This window comes from Carcharodon carcharias, chromosome 2 (genome assembly GCF_017639515.1).
Source record: "Carcharodon carcharias isolate sCarCar2 chromosome 2, sCarCar2.pri, whole genome shotgun sequence".
Classification (NCBI taxonomy): Eukaryota; Metazoa; Chordata; class Chondrichthyes; order Lamniformes; family Lamnidae; genus Carcharodon; species Carcharodon carcharias.
In genome coordinates this window covers 8270427-8286336 of record NC_054468.1, presented here as the reverse complement: position 1 = coordinate 8286336, position 15910 = coordinate 8270427, and the positions used below count along the sequence as shown (strand labels likewise).

Genomic DNA, 15910 nt, shown 5'->3' with positions numbered 1-15910 from the left:
AATTCAACCAGGCTTTCTCCTCCTGACAGTGATCCATTGGGAATGTGCATAGGCGGCAGGGTTGGGCCCAGCTGTGGTTTCTCTCTATGGTACAGTTTCCAACCATTGAGGATTGTCTGGGAGATTACTGGAATTGAGGTGTAACCTCCAGTACACAGCTGCAAGTAGTAGCCAGGAAATATATCATAGGGAAATTAAATGTAATTTTGAATTTTTAAATTTTCTTTGAACATTTTCACCTCTTTAAATATTGAAGATGGGGAGAAAATGCACTCCTTTGCCAAAATTCAAGATTAATCCTATTGGGTAACTACGATTCTGTTTCCTTTCCAATATGTCATGGGAAGGCTGCACACAGGGTGGATAGATCAATGGCAGGGGTAGGGTAGTTCAAGGTCATGTGGTGACACCTCCAGGAATACATCCAATAGGTCTTTGGAAAATCTAGTCCATGGTCAAACAGTTTGCCCACATTCTTCATCTCATCTCAAGCACGAAGAATGAAGCTCCAGGAAGAGTCAGGAGGTGAAAGGTGACTCTAGTTGTTGAGCAGCTCAGCAAATGGGCCCAGGCCTATGGTGCAGGAAATGGTTAAAAGGAACAATAGAGGTTAAAATAGGACATAACATCAAGCTTGGGAGGCATTGCAAAGAAGAAAGAGGGGGAGATAAAATATCTCCACAACTCTATTGTCCTGGTGTAAAATATATTTTAAAAATTACTTGAAATCCCAAATGTTTGCCACTTCCATCAAGTGCAATGAGGTGACATGAACCATTCAGAAAATTGTCAGCAGTTCTCTTGATAAAAGAGAAGACTGATGGATGATAAAGTAGAGATCTTCAAGATTATGAAGGGGTTTGATATAATGGGTGTAAAGAAGCCATTTTCGCTTGCAGAACTAGGGGCCATAACCATATCAAAAGAGTCACTTACATATCCAATGGGGAAATGAGAAGAAACTTCTTTACCTAGAGAGCGGTGAGAATGTGGAACTTGCTACCTCATGGATTGATTGAAACAAATCGATGCCTTTAAGGAGAAACTAGATAAACACACGGCAGAGAAAGAAATAAAAGGATATGTTGATGGACGAGATGAAGCGGAGTCGGAGGAGGTTCACGTAGAACATAAACACTGGCATGAACATGATGGGCTAAATGGCCTGTTTCTATGCTGTAAATACTTACTTTTACTTTGTAGCTCATCCCTGCCCCCACATTCTCTTGACATTATAATAGGAACAGGAGCAGTCCATCCAGTCCCTTGACCCTGTTTCTATTACATCATGGCTGATAGGTCTATTAACTCCAATTTCCATAATTAAAAAAAAATCCATCTATATTAGTCTTGAAGATTTCTATCCGCCACCCCCATCCCCTGAAAACCCCCAGTCTTTTGATGGAGAGTGTTCCAGATTTCCACAACCTTTTGTGATTGAAAAGTGCTTCCTGTTTTCAGCCCTGACAGCTCTGGCTTCAATTTCGATTATGCTCCCTTGTTCTGGACATCCTTAACAGAGGAAGTAGCTTCTCAGTATTGACCAATTGAGTCCCTGTATCATTTTCAAGACCTCATTTAGATCACCAGCACTTCCCTGGAAACTAACCAAATATAGTGGCAAGTTGTTAGACCCACCTCAGTTTTTCAAAGCTGTAAATAAACCCCCACAAGCTTTCTTTGGAATTATTGGATTCCCTAAAAAAATCCATAATTTTATAGGAAAATGAGAACAGGAAGAGACCATTTAGCCCCTTTCAATTAGATTTTACTCCAAAATACCAGCCTTTGCCCTATATAGCTTTGGATAACAAAAATCTGTCACTCGCAGTTTTAAAATTAATAACTGATTTGGCATCAACTGCCACTTGTGAAAGGGAATTCCAAACTTCCGTCATCCTTTGTGTGATGAGGAATTTCCTAATTTTGCTCCTGAAAGGTCTGCTTCTAATCTTTAAACTATGCCCCCTAGTCCTAGACTCTCCAAACAATGGACATAGGACAGTCAGCATGGTTTTGTTAAGGGGAGGTCATGTCTGACAAATTTGATCGAATTTTTCAAAGAGGTAACCAGGTGTGTAGATGAGGGCAATGGAGACTCATAATGAAGGAAAGAGTCCATGGGATCCAAGGCAATTTGGCAAATTGGATCCGGAATTGGCTGAGTGGTAGGAAGCAGAGGGTGACGGTCGAGGGGTATTTTTGTGACTGGATGCCTGTGTCCAGTGGGGTTCCACAGGGGTTGGTGTTGGGTCCCCTGCTGTTTGTGGTATATATAAATGATTTAGACTTGAATGTAGGAGGGCTGATCAATAAGTTCACGGGTGACACAAAAATTGGTGGGGTGGTAAGTAGTGAGGAGGATATCCTTAGGTTACAGGAGGATATAGATGGGCTGGTCAGATGGGCTGATCAGTGGCAAATGGAATTTAATCCAGATAAGTGTGAGGTGAAGCAATTGGGCAGGAGAAAAAAGGCACGGGATGAATTGTAGGATCCTGGGAAGTATGAGGATCAGAGGGACCTTGGTGAGCATGTCCACTGGTCCCTTAAGGTAGCAGGACAGGTAGATAAGGTGGTTAAGAAGGCATATGGGATACTTGCCTTTATTAGCTGAGTCATTGAATATAAGAGCAGGGAGATTATGCTGGAACTGTATAAAATGCTGGTTAGGCCACAGCTAGAGTATTGTGTGTAGTTCTGGAATCCGCAATTTAGGAAGTATATGATTGCACTAGATAGAGTGCAGAGGAGATTTACCAGGATGTTGCCTGGGCTGGAGAGTTTTAGTTATGAGGAGAGATTGGATAGACTTGGGTTATTTTCCCTGGAGCGAGGAGATTGAGGGGGACATGACTGAGGTGTATAAAATGATGAGGGGCATAGATAGGGTAGACAGGAAGGAACTTTTCCCCTTGGTGGCATAGATTTAATGTAAGGGGCAGGAGTTTTAGAGGGGATTTGAGGAAGAATTTTTTCATCCAGAGGATGGTGGGAATCTGGAACTCACTGCTTGAAAGGGTGATAGAGGCAGAAACCCTCATAATATTTAAGAAGTATTTTGATGTGCACTTGTGACACCATGGCATACAAGGCTATGGGCCCAGTGCTGGAAAATGGGACAATAGAATAGTTAGGTAATTGTTTGACCAGCACAAACTCGATGTGCCGAAGGGCCTTTTCCTGTGCTGTAGGCCTCTATGACTCTATCATTTCTCTCCATCCTAACTGTCTCCCCTAGTATCTTGAAAACTTTGATCAAATCAGCCCTTAATCTTCTAAATTCCAAAGTTTGTGCAGTATATATTCATAATTTAATCCTTGGTGTCACTCTGGTAAATTGCTCCTTCCAAGGCCAGTGTATCCTTTCTGAGGTGCAGTGTCCAGGTTGCAGTGTGCGTGAATATGCGTAGCTTTTGAATTCACAACATTATGAAGCCTATTGCTGCACAAATAGTTTGGAAATGGTTTTCCTTTATAGATGAGGGAGCTGGTTGAGATTAGGCAAATAGGTAAAAGCTTTTGCACACACACTGCACTCAGTTTCCCTCTCATTTGAATTTGAGTAATGGTTCTCAGTGAAAAGCCCAGATGCATCGACACTCCATCCAGCCCCTGCACTATAATCCTCCCACCCTTGATTCGAATCTGGAGCCAGCCTTCCTATGCCTGGCCTCCTTCCCCTCTGGGCAATCACTTTGGCGAGCTTCTTGCTGTAAGTGTTAGGTGGCAGTGGCTCCTCTAAAGTCTTTGCCTGGCACTGGTCCTGGCCACATGACTCACTCCATCCTCTATTCCGCTTAGGCCCACACCCTGCCTACCCACATGCTCCCACTCCTTAAGGGACAGCTCCAGGCTTTGGCTGCACAGCAGCTATGGAATACAAGTGTGTTTCTCATGCAGAAAGTGATTCATCCAAAAATTCACTCAAGTGCCTTGTATTCCCTGGTACAAGCCTTCGTGTGTAAGCCGAGACAGTCTAATTGGAGACACTACAGCAAGCTTTAGCATGACATTCACATTGCCACCGTTGTCATCCAATAGCAAGCGATCAGGCAGTGGATCGCTGACTGGCTTTCGCCTTTCCGATTGCAGCTCACTGAAACCACCACACCCCATTTCTCCTCTAAGGCAAGAGAACACGGATCAGGATTGAACTTGGGATCTCGCTGGGCTGTGGGTTGGGGTTGTTCACTGTAATGCTCACTGGGTCTTGGATGTTACCCAAACCATTCCCAGAATAGTCCTTGTCTCCAGGCCTACACTGCTGGTTGAATATCCAATCTGAAGCATGTTGAGTGAAGAAGAAAACTGAGACAGAGAAGTGAATAACATAGCTGATATCTGGCCGAGAGCCTTCCCGACTGTTCCTGTTAAATGTTCCATTACATTTGTTTCAGCATTCACACTGCACTTCACAGCAATATGCTCCAGTTGAACTGTTGCCAGAAGTCCCTCCAGCAATATGCAAGCAGATGGGATAGAATACCATTGCAAGCAATGGTAACGGAGATATCTGAATATAGTTCTAATGTCAAACCATTAAGCAGATTGGGATAACCCTAATGTAACAACTTGCATTAAAAATACATACTGTAATTAGTAATTTAAAAGGAGTCAAGGAAACTCATTTATTCAAACATTAAGAACAAGGGGAGAAATTAAAGAGGAGTAAACTCTGAGTGATAAGGGAATGCAGTGGATTCTGTTCACCCAAAGGGTGGTCTTTTTTAAATTCATACATGGGATGTGGGCGCTGCTAGCTAAACAGCATTTATTGCCCATCCCTAATTGCCCTTGAGAAGATGGTGGTGAGCTACCTTCTTGAATCGCTACAGATGATGTGGTTTAGGTACAACCACAGTGTTGTTAGGGAGAGAGTTCCAGGATTTTGGCCCAGTGACAGTGAAAGAATGGCGATATATTTCCAAGGATGCTGAGTGACTTGGAGGGGAACTTCCAGGTGGTGGTGTTCCCATCTATCTGCTGCCCTTGTCCTTCTAGATGGTAGTGGTCGTGGGTTTAGAAGGTACTGTCGAAGAAGCCTTGGTGAATTCCTGCAGTGCATCTTGTAGGTGGTACACACTGTTGCTACTGTGTGTCGGGTGGTGGAGGGAATGAATGTTTGTGGATGTGGTGCCAGTCAAGCGGGCTGCTTTGTTGTGGATGGTGTTGAGCTTCTTGAGTGTTGTTGGAGCTGCACTTATCCAGGCAAGGGGGGAGTATTCCATCACACTCCTGGCTTATGTCTTGTAGATGGTGGACAGGCTTTGGGGAGTCAGGAGGTGAGTTACTCACCGCAGAGTTCCCAGCCTCTGACCTGCTCTTGTAGCCATAGAATTTATGTGGATAGTCCAGTTCAGTGGGAACCCCCAGCATGTTGATAGTGGGGATTCAGCGATGGTAATGCCATTGAATGTCAAGGAGTCAGTTTGTATAACTCATTATCAGACAGGGCTTTTGAGATGGGCGGGGAAGTTGATGCCTTTCTGGGGAAAGAATGTATTTAGGGATTTAGGGAGGAGGTGGGTAGGTGGGATTGAAGGGCATGGGGAGAAGGTGGTGGATTTGAGGGATATAGGGAGAAGATGGGTAGATGTGATTGAGAGATATGGGGAGGAGGTGCATGGATGGGAATCAAAGAATATGGGGAGAAGTGGATAGGTGGGATTGAGTGATATGGGGAGAAGGTAGTGGAAGGGATATGGGGAGAATGTGGATATGTGGGGTTGAGGGATGTGGGGAGAAGGTAGGTAGGTTAAATTGAGGAATATGAGGAGGAGGTGGGGAAGTGGGATTGAGGGATGGGGAGAAGGTGGTTGGATTGAGGGATATGAAGAGAAGGTGGGTAGGTTAAATTGAGGGATATGAGGAGAAGGTTGGCATGTTAAATTGAGGGATATGGGGAGAAGGTGGTGGGATTAAGGGAAATGGGGAGAAGGTGAATAGGTGGGATCGTGGGATGGGGAGAAGGTGGGTAGGTAGGTTGAGGGATATGGGGAGGAGGTGGGGAAGTGGGTTTGAATAATATGGGGAGAAGGTGGGTAGGTGGTTTGGGAACCAATATAAAACCAGCATAGACCAGTTGGGCCTAAAGGCCTGCTCCTGTATATTTTGTTATATGTAATTGTCTGTACCATAGGCCTGTCAAAAAGAGAATGATGTCCTGACACCCACCTCCTCACTGCCAGCTGTTAAGTGAGTGCCTCTGTTGCTTTTTAGGCAGCACGAGGTTGTTTTGGAGCCTGCCTGCAATATATAACTCAATGCATGTTTGTAAGTGTAAATCATACTGTGTTACTGACAGTATTATGTGTCTCTCCTTCCTTCACTAGGTCAGCATTATCCTGACACTGATGGTGCCTTACTATGCCATCGACACGGAGTCTCCACTTATGGAGATGTTTGTACTGCACGGATTCCATGCAGCTAAGTACATTGTTGCTATTGGTTCAGTGGCGGGACTGACGGTCAGTCTGCTTGGCTCCCTCTTCCCGATGCCAAGGGTGATTTACGCCATGGCCGATGATGGTTTACTCTTCAGGTTGGTGGTTCCTCCTCAAACTTTGGGTCCTATTTCTCATGCTCCAGGGGATGGTAACTGTGAAGGTAGTTTCGAGATATCCTACAGTTGCGGATAAGGAGAGAACTATTGTCTTTCCCTCTTCCACATCAACTCTCTCCTAGCTTCGTCTCATTTTGCCACAAAAAACCCCAGTGGACCCAATGGTCCTATGGCCTTTGCGGTCCTGGTGAAAGAAGCAGGATTCTCCATCAGGAACCTTTGCTGCAGTATGTGGCACTTGGCCTTGTAACTTTGGGAACATCTCAGGTGCCTGTTGATGCAGAATCCATAAATAACTTTAAAAGGGAACTTGATAGTTGCTTATGGGGTCCAGCAGAGGGACTGGGATTAAATGATACAATTCACACAGGGAAACCACCTGATGGGTCAAATTTTTCTATACTGGAACCTTCTATAATTCATCACTCCAGTGGTACCATGAATACATCCTTGAGGATGTGACATCATTGAGCAGCAATTACATTAAGGAAATCTCATATAAAATGTTTACCTGGCTGTAAGTTGAAGTTCAGCACAGTAACAATGGGGCCATATAGATGAAATCCCAAGGATATACATATCCACCACATAACATTGAGAGGCTGTAGGCAATCTTACAATCTAGCAATCTAAGGATCTCCTTTAAATGAGTCAGCCTATCATTGAAAGTAACCATTTACAAAACAAATACACTTCAACATGGGAAGTCAGACATCTTTATATCTTTAGTTTATATCTTGATGATGGAGTCTTCAGCTCAACAAAAACCCATTTTGCCCCATCCTAATTTGCACCAAGTCCTGTTTCTGTTTTTTTGATGGGATGTTAGTGTTGCTGGCAAGGCCAGCATTTATTGCCCAACCCTAATTGCTCTTGAACTTAATGGCTTGCTAAGCCATTACAGAGGGCAGTTAAGAGTCAACCATATTGCTGTGGGTCTGAAGTCACATGTATGTAGGGATGGCAGATTTCCTTCCCTAAAGGGCATTAGTAGACCAGATGGGTTTTTATAACAATCAATGATAGTTTCATGGCCACCATTACTGAGACTAGCTTTCAATTCCAGATTTTATTAACTGCATTTAAATTCCACCAGCTGCTATGGTGGGCTTTGAACCCCTGTCCCCAGAACATTAGCCTGGTTCTCTAGATTAATAGTTATTACTGCTATGCCACCCATCACCTGTTGTGCTCACTGACCTAGATTGCCTCTGTCCCAACAACATTTTGATTTCAAAATTTATGATGTGGCAGACAATGTGTGTCAGGCAGAACAAATCCACAAGGGAAACTTGGTCACAGAATCACAGAATCACACAGTGCAGAAGAGGCCCTTTGGCCCATCGAGTCTGCACCGACACGTGAGAAACACCTGACCTACCTACCTAATCCCATTTACCAGCACTTGGCCAATAGCCTTGAACGTTACGACGTGCCAAGTGCTCATCCAGGTACTTTTTAAAGGATGTGAGGCAACCCGCCTCCCCCACCCTCCCAGGAAGCGCATTTCATGGGTTATCACAACGGTTTTATTATTTGTATTTATTACGAGATGTATGCGCTGAATTCAGAATTAACAAGTCCACCAAGACCTTTAGAGATTTTAAAAATTAAATTAAAATATCTCTTAACAAAATATAAAAGATTTCAAGCACATACAATTACTTTCTACTATAATAACTCCTAAAATTCCTAATTAACCTGACCCCCAGTTTCACTCCCTTTAAGGCAACTGTCCAGAATGGATTTTAGATTTAAACCAGAACCAGCAAGTTAATACAATATCCACTTGACAGTGGAATTCCAAATGACTTTTCCCCAACTTCAGTTTTGTTATATAGCAGACTAATGCACAAATGCTGGAGGCTTCATTAAGGCTGTTTCACATAGTCCTGTTAGATTTTCCATGGCCTTTTGACACATAGCTTTTCATTCTCCTTTATATATGTTTCTCTCTTTTTAATATATAAATTCTGTTGTTTCAATTGTCTTTGAAACTATATTTTCCACATAATATAGAAACTTTCATGTTGCTAATATATTGTCAGTAACCTTTGGGAAAAAATAAACACATTCCTTAGCCTTGTTTTTCTGGCTAGTTGTAAACAGACTAAGATCATTTTGAAATTCAACTCCCTTCATTTATCTAAAAATGCAAATTCCCTTCACACCTTACATGCTAAGCTGGCAGCCATATTTACTCATTAGCATGTCAAGCACCTAGCTTCTTTTGATGATTTCAAACTTGCTGTCTACTTGACTCCAAATGTAATTAAATCACACACACACACATACCCAACTATACTTACCCCATAGATAAAAGCAAAATACTGCGGATGCTGGAAATCTGAAAAAAAAAACAAAAATAGCTGGAAAAACTCAGCAGGTCTGACAGCATCTGCGGAGAGGAATACAGTTAACATTTCTAGTCCATATGATGAAGAGTCATTCGGACTCGAAACGTTGACCGTATTCCTCTCCGCAGATGCTGTCAGACCTGCTGAGTTTTTCCAGCTATTTTTGTGTTTATACTTACCCCATAAACCTACTTCACCATAAACCAGAAAAATATTATGAACATTATTATGCCTTCATAACAAAGTCTCACCCTTGTTTTCAAATCCCTCCCCACCTCTGTAATCTCCTCCAGCCCTAGAACCCCTGAGATCTCTGTACTCTATTTCTGACCTCTTAGGTACCCCTAACTTTCATCAATCTACCACTGGTGACTGTGCAGCACCGAATCACTAAGCTCTGGAATTCCCTACTTAAAGCTCTCTACTTCTCTAACTCACTCCCCCTTTAAGATGCACCTTAATGCCTACCCCTTTGACCTAGCTTTTGATCATCTGTCCTAATATTTCCTATGTGGCTCAGTGTCAAACTATGTTTGATAATGCTCCCGTGAAGCACTTTGGGATGTTGTACTGCAATAACCATGTTAGATAAATGCACGTTGTTGATGTCAAATCACGTGGGTTAGTTGAGATGAACAACACAGAATCTTTTAAGGGGATGTTAGATAAACCAATGAGGGAGAAAGGAATATGAAGAAGGGTGGGAGGAGCCTCATATGGAATATAAACATCAGCATAGGCTGTTTGACCTGTTTCAAAACTGTAAACTCTATGTAGTTCTATGACCGTGCTGTAATGTTTATGGTTATGGTTGTCTAGGTTTTTTGCCCATGTCAGTAACTACACGGAGACCCCGGTTGTGGCCTGCATTGTTTCAGGATTCCTGGCAGGTCTTCTTGCCCTCCTGGTCAGCTTACGGGACCTTATTGAAATGATGTCCATCGGAACTCTCCTGGCCTACACTCTGGTGTCAGTGTGTGTCCTGCTTCTGCGCTACCAGCCTGAGAGTGATATTGATGGCTTCGTAAAGTTCTTATCAGAGGAAGGCACGAAGAAGAAGGAAGGAGTACTGGCTGAGTGTGAGAAGGAGGCCATTTCCCCTATGAGTGAGGGGGAAGATTACACAGGCCTTGGGAAGAACACATGCGGAGCTAAGAACCTGCCATCTTTGGGAGACAATGAGATGCTGATTGGGAAACCAGACAAGTCCAGTTATAGCATGAACCATCCCAACTATGGTACTGTGGATATGAGCACCGGAATAGAGGCAGATGAGTCTGAGAACATCTACTTAATAAAGCTTAAGAAGCTGATTGGACCTCGTTACTACACATTGAGGATTCGGCTTGGCCTGCCTGGCAAAATGGATCGTCCCACAACCATCACTGGACGCACAGTCACCACCTGCGTGATGCTGCTCTTTGTCTTGATGTTTGTCTTCTGCTCCTTCGCTATTTTTGGGGAGGAGTATGTCTATGATCGGAGCTGGTGGGCCATCCTCCTGATGATCCTGATGGCACTGCTGATCTGCTCTCTGGTCTTTGTGATCCTACAGCAGCCTGAGAACCCCAAGAAGTTGCCGTACATGGCGCCCTGCGTCCCCTTTGTGCCTGCGTTTGCCATGTTGGTAAATATGTACCTCATGTTGAAGCTCTCCAGTATAACTTGGATACGCTTTGCAGTCTGGTGTTTTGTAGGTAAGTGTGATTAAAAACTTTGGAGTGCATTATTGATGCTGGAATTGGGCTAAATCTTCTATTTCCACCTTTGAATTAAAATTTGACAGCCTTGACTATGAATCAATTAGTGTCAACCAATAAGGCAGAAATATCATTGTGCCTATTGTTTGAAATTGAAACAAATTTGCTCTGTATGGAGAGCTCCAACTGATAGTTGAGAATAATTGCACTTCTAATTGTAACTGGAACAGTGGAAGCTTAATGAATGGGTTCCCCCAATGTCCTTTGGCTGATATCAACTTAGGCTGAAGGATTTCTCTCTGCTTAAATAACATTTATTGGTGAGTCTCAGCTCAGTACCTGGTGAGGATTGACCAGGAAGGGAATGAGAAGGGAGGTTAGGAGATGTTTCTTTACACAGAGGCTTGTTTGAGCTTGGAGTTGGTTTGCCTGATGGGTGGTTGGTTAAGAAAGTGAGACATGTTCTCGGGGATAATTGGAACATTTGAAGAGCATTCAGGGAGATGAGCTTTGGATTTCTCTAGCAAAGAGTTAGAGACACAATGGGCCCACTGGCCTCATTCTGCTCTGTAAACTCTGCAAGTTTGATGGACCTATTGTACATAACAAAAAAAATAGTTCACAAAATGTGACATAAATATTTCAATCTCAGCTGCAGAGGCCATAAAAAAAAGTTTGCGTGGCAAACACAAAAGTTAAATTGGCGCAGTGCAAGTAATCATCTGAGGCTAAGGTTCATGCACTTTCTTGGAGGAGAGAAGAAGGGACACCAAAACCTAACTTGGGAGTGACCAATGACAGCACTGGCTGGTAAAAATTGAATCCTTTGTGCTGTTCTATGTGTGTAAAATGAAGACAGTGCAAGATAATTTCATTGGCTAATATTCCATAGTTAAAGACCTCTAATCTGATATTGGGTAATTTTTTTCCCCTCATCTTTTCTCTGGGTTTTTGCTAATTATCTTATATTTTTCAAGTGTCCACAGAAACTGCCTAAAACAGCATTAGGCCCATTACATGTACTAAGGGGCCTGAGGCCAGATTTAAGCCCCTTGGGGATATTGGGTGGAGATGATTCAATGTCCTGCTGTGCTTGGCACTCTTCAATGGCAAATGTAAACTTAACAAAAAAAAAAACAATCACCTTTGCTATGCATTCAGGAGGAGCAGGAGTGTTCCATGAACTCCACGGAATTAACTATCACTCCCCTCTATTGTGACTCCACCTGTAAACCCTCAACACCCACCCACAACTGTACCCTTACATTTAACCTTAACCTTAGGTCAGGTGCCAATGAGGCAAAAAGCCTGACATTCATCAGGGGAGATGCATGTGGAGGAGGGACTGAAGTCAGCAGTTTGCCCAAACAATGTTCATGAGGCTTGAGGCCCAATTGGGCAGGCCTGTGCCCTCCTGGTTGGGGCATGGACTTTGTTTTCTTGGTCCTGAACAGAAGCCTTTAAGAGTTTCCTATCCTGGAAAGAGTATTCGATCTCAGCATTAAATATTCTTGGGCACTGGAATCTGCTGCCAAAAAATACAAGGCATGGCACAGTTACTGTGATGTCATATGGTGCAAAGCTGTTGCTCACTGCGTTTGTCCAAGATTCCTTCTCTGCTCTTTAGCCGCTTTTAAAATAAAGCCATACGGCATCATACACAATTTACTGCACACCTTTACCTTCATTCGCACAGTTTTTTCTTCACTGTGTTTGCATTCCACCATGGCTTCACCCCCACCCTATCCTCCAGCTTGACAACCTACTGAGATCTCTGTGCTCCTCCAATTCTGGCCTCTTAAGCATCCCCAGTCTTAATTACTGCACCATTGGCAGCCATGCCTTTAGCTGGGCCCTAAGATCTGGAATTGAATTCCTCAGAACTCTCTTCCTCTTTTTCCACCTTAAGACATTGATTAAGACTTGCCTCAAATCACCTTATGTGGACCAGTGTCACATTTCACTTCAGTCAGTACTTTGGGATGGTTAACGACACAAAGGCACTGCTTAAATGCAAGTTATTGTCACCTTTTGTCCAGCAAGAAGGAAGAAATGGCAAAGTATTGGCTTTGTTTCATTGTGCCAACATAATCTTTGTAACCTTCTTGGAAAAGACTGGAGATTGGCTGAAATCAGAAATTAATCTTATTAGAGAAAAGTGTCCCAGCTGCAAAGCTTTGCTGATCGGCCAGGCTCCTGTTGATTATTTTCCTTACACCTTTGAATAAAGACTCCTATGTTGTTTGTCCCCGTATGTCCTCCCAATTCTGACAGATCCATCCAGCTTTCACCAGCTGAAGGACAAAGTCCACATTATTAGAGAGTGCCAGAAAAGGAAGGACAACCAGGAAGTAGTGGCTGTAGAAAAATCTTCACAGCCTGAGAAAGTTAACGGGAGATTTCACAAGAGGAGTTCAAAATTAGGAGGGGTTTTGATAGAGTAACTATAGAGCAGCTGTTCCCACAGGCAGGAGACTCAGTAACCAGGGGACACAAATCTAAGGTAATTGGCAAAAGAAGCAGAAAAAAGATGAGGAGAAAAGTACTCAGTGAGTTGTTATGATCTGGAATGCAGATTAAATAGTAACTTGAGAAGGCAGAAATTACAGGTTTATGGGGTAAAAACAGGGGAGTGTGGTGAATTGGAGAGTTCTTTCAAAGGGCTGGCACAGTCACCCTTCTGTTCTGTATCATTTCGTGATTGATTCTCAAACACCAGTTGGGTTTTACATATCACCAGGTTGTAGGAAGGAAGGAGGACTATTGAGGAAGCCAACAGTTTGGGGATAGAAGGAAAGAATACTAGAATTGATGTCACCATAGATTTAAGAAGAATTGTAGCAAGTGGTATAATGTATTTGGAGCAAAAACAGAATTACCTGGAAAAACTCAGCAGGTCTGGCAGCATCGGCGGAGAAGAAAAGAGTTGACGTTTCGAGTCCTCATGACCCTTGGGTCATGAGGACTCGAAACGTCAACTCTTTTCTTCTCCGCCGATGCTGCCAGACCTGCTGAGTTTTTCCAGGTAATTTTGTTTTTGTTTTGGATTTCCAGCATCCGCAGTTTTTTTGTTTTTTTGTTTTTATCAATGTATTTGGAGGTTGGAAAGAGGAAAGTGCAAACAAGTAGCAGCAATCATGGCATCAATCACACAGAGGAAGATATAGAGGACTGCTATTGAGATAGACAAGTCAAAGCCTAGAGGCAAGAGAAGGATTAGTTAATAAAACGGAAAGCTTTCCCTTGTTCCATTCATAAACTTCAACAGAGGTGTAAGACGGGTTTCAGGACATGACAACAGTCATTAATTCCTGGACTGACTAAATCCATAAGGAGCTGAAATTCACAGTGGTTCAATTCAATATGTTAGTCAAATTTTTACCTTTTACAGCTAGTGCCCGATTTCCCTCTGTATTTAGCACCCATATATTAAAAAAAACAAAGAAGTTGCAACTTTTTAGCGCCTTTTGTGACATCTGGACATCCCTTTGCCATCAATAATTTAGCTCTGAAGCATAGTCGCTGTTGCAATGTAGGGTAGGTAGCAATTTGTGCCCAGCAAGATTCCACAAACTGCAATGTGATAAGGACCAGAACATCAATGGTTGTAATGTTGGTTGGGAAATAAATATTGGCCAGGACACCAGGCACAAATCCCCTGCTCTTCCTCAAAATAGTACCATGGAATCTCTTACCTAGAGGGAAGGCTTGGTTTATTGAGTCATCTGAAAGACATGACTTCAGACAATGCAGAGCTCCCTCAGTTTTACACTCGGACTGTCAACCTAAATTGTATGGTAGAGTCTCTGGAGTGGGACGTTAACACGCAACCTTATAATTCAGCAGCAAGAGCGTTAGCCACTGAGCAATAGCTAACACCCAATGTCATTATTACAACAGCCAATGTCAGCTGTAAATGTTCACGTGTTTAGGACATGGCAAAATAAGTAATGTTCTCATTGTATAAAACTTCAGTAGAAAAATCAGTAGGGATATAGGGAGTGAGCAGTGGAGTGGGACTAATTGGATGGCACTTCCACACTGGGCTAAATGTGTGCTCAACAATCCTATGGTATGTATAGCTGGCTTCAGAGTAGAGATCATGAAGGTTACAGCAAACCGTGGCAACAACAATCCCTTTATGAGCCTCAGAAGATGTTGACTCACGAACACACCTGGTTAACAAGGCAAAACCCTTGGGAGACCACCAATAATATTGACAAGATATGCCCAACCATTTCCATACTGACAATTCAAATGCTTGGAGAATCATAATTCAGCCGTAATCTTATTGAATGGCAAAGCAGGCATGAGGAGCTGAATGGTCTCCTCCTGCTCCTTTACTTATACTCCTTATAGAATTGCAAAGCGCAGGCCATTCAGCCCATCATCCCTGTGCTGGCTCTTGGAAAGAGCTATCCAATTAGCCCTGCACCCCCTGCTCTTCCCGATAGCCCTGAAAATTTTACCGCGTCAAATATCCAGTTCTCTACTGAATGTTATTATTAAATCTGCTTCTGGCGTTTCATGGATTTCCATGTCAGTTTTGTTTCCCCACCACCAGGTTTACTCATTTACTTTGGATACGGGATTTGGAATAGCAGCCTAGAAATTGGAGCGCGGCAAGAAGCCCTGAGCCAGAGCACATACCAGCGCTACGATGTGGATGACAGCTTTATGGTGGACGAGAGCTTTGCTTACCCTGAGGAGGAGGGCAGCCAACGCCGGGAGGAATGGCCGCCAGCAGAACAGACCGGGTACCAGTCCCAGCAGGCAATGCCTGACATTGTGGGCAATCACAGGACCTACAATAGCAAAGCCAGAAGCAAAGGGAAGTATGTTGGGAAATCCGAGGCACTGATTGCAAATGATGAGCTAGCTTATTCCCCAGAGTAAAGGATACTGACCCTCATACCCTTGGGCTAGAATCTTGGATATGATCTCTTTTATATATAAAAAATGCAGTCTTGTGGCATAAAAAGGCAATATGTAGTTTGTTTGAATTTTTTTCAAACTTCTCTCCCTTAGCTTATTAAAGGGATGTCACTTTCATGAATAAATGTTTGGCAAACCTTTATTCTTCAAAGAGGAGCAGAATTGTGCATGGCACCGTGACGGTTATGTCACAGATAAACGAGTTAACGAGGTGACTCCGTGTGACTCATATTGACGTTACGTTTCATGTATTTGCAAACTCGTGAAAGAATTTGCCAGATATTTATCACAGTTCCCCTTTAATCAGTAAATCAAGCCAAAAAGAACTTTTCTTTTTTGGAAAGAATACACTC

At 43.1% G+C, this 15910-nt stretch overlaps 1 protein-coding gene across 1 annotated transcript in view; it reads left to right on the top strand.

The window, feature by feature from the left end:
- slc7a14a (solute carrier family 7 member 14a) overlaps window positions 1-15518 on the top strand; it is a 111867-nt gene extending 96349 nt beyond the window's left edge. Inside the window, exons 5-7 of the mRNA XM_041179242.1 lie at window positions 6336-6544; window positions 9742-10619; window positions 15187-15518. Coding sequence (XP_041035176.1) covers window positions 6336-6544; window positions 9742-10619; window positions 15187-15518 — 1419 coding nt within the window. The remainder of the gene's footprint in view (window positions 1-6335; window positions 6545-9741; window positions 10620-15186) is intronic.
- The last annotated feature ends 392 nt before the right edge of the window (window positions 15519-15910 follow it).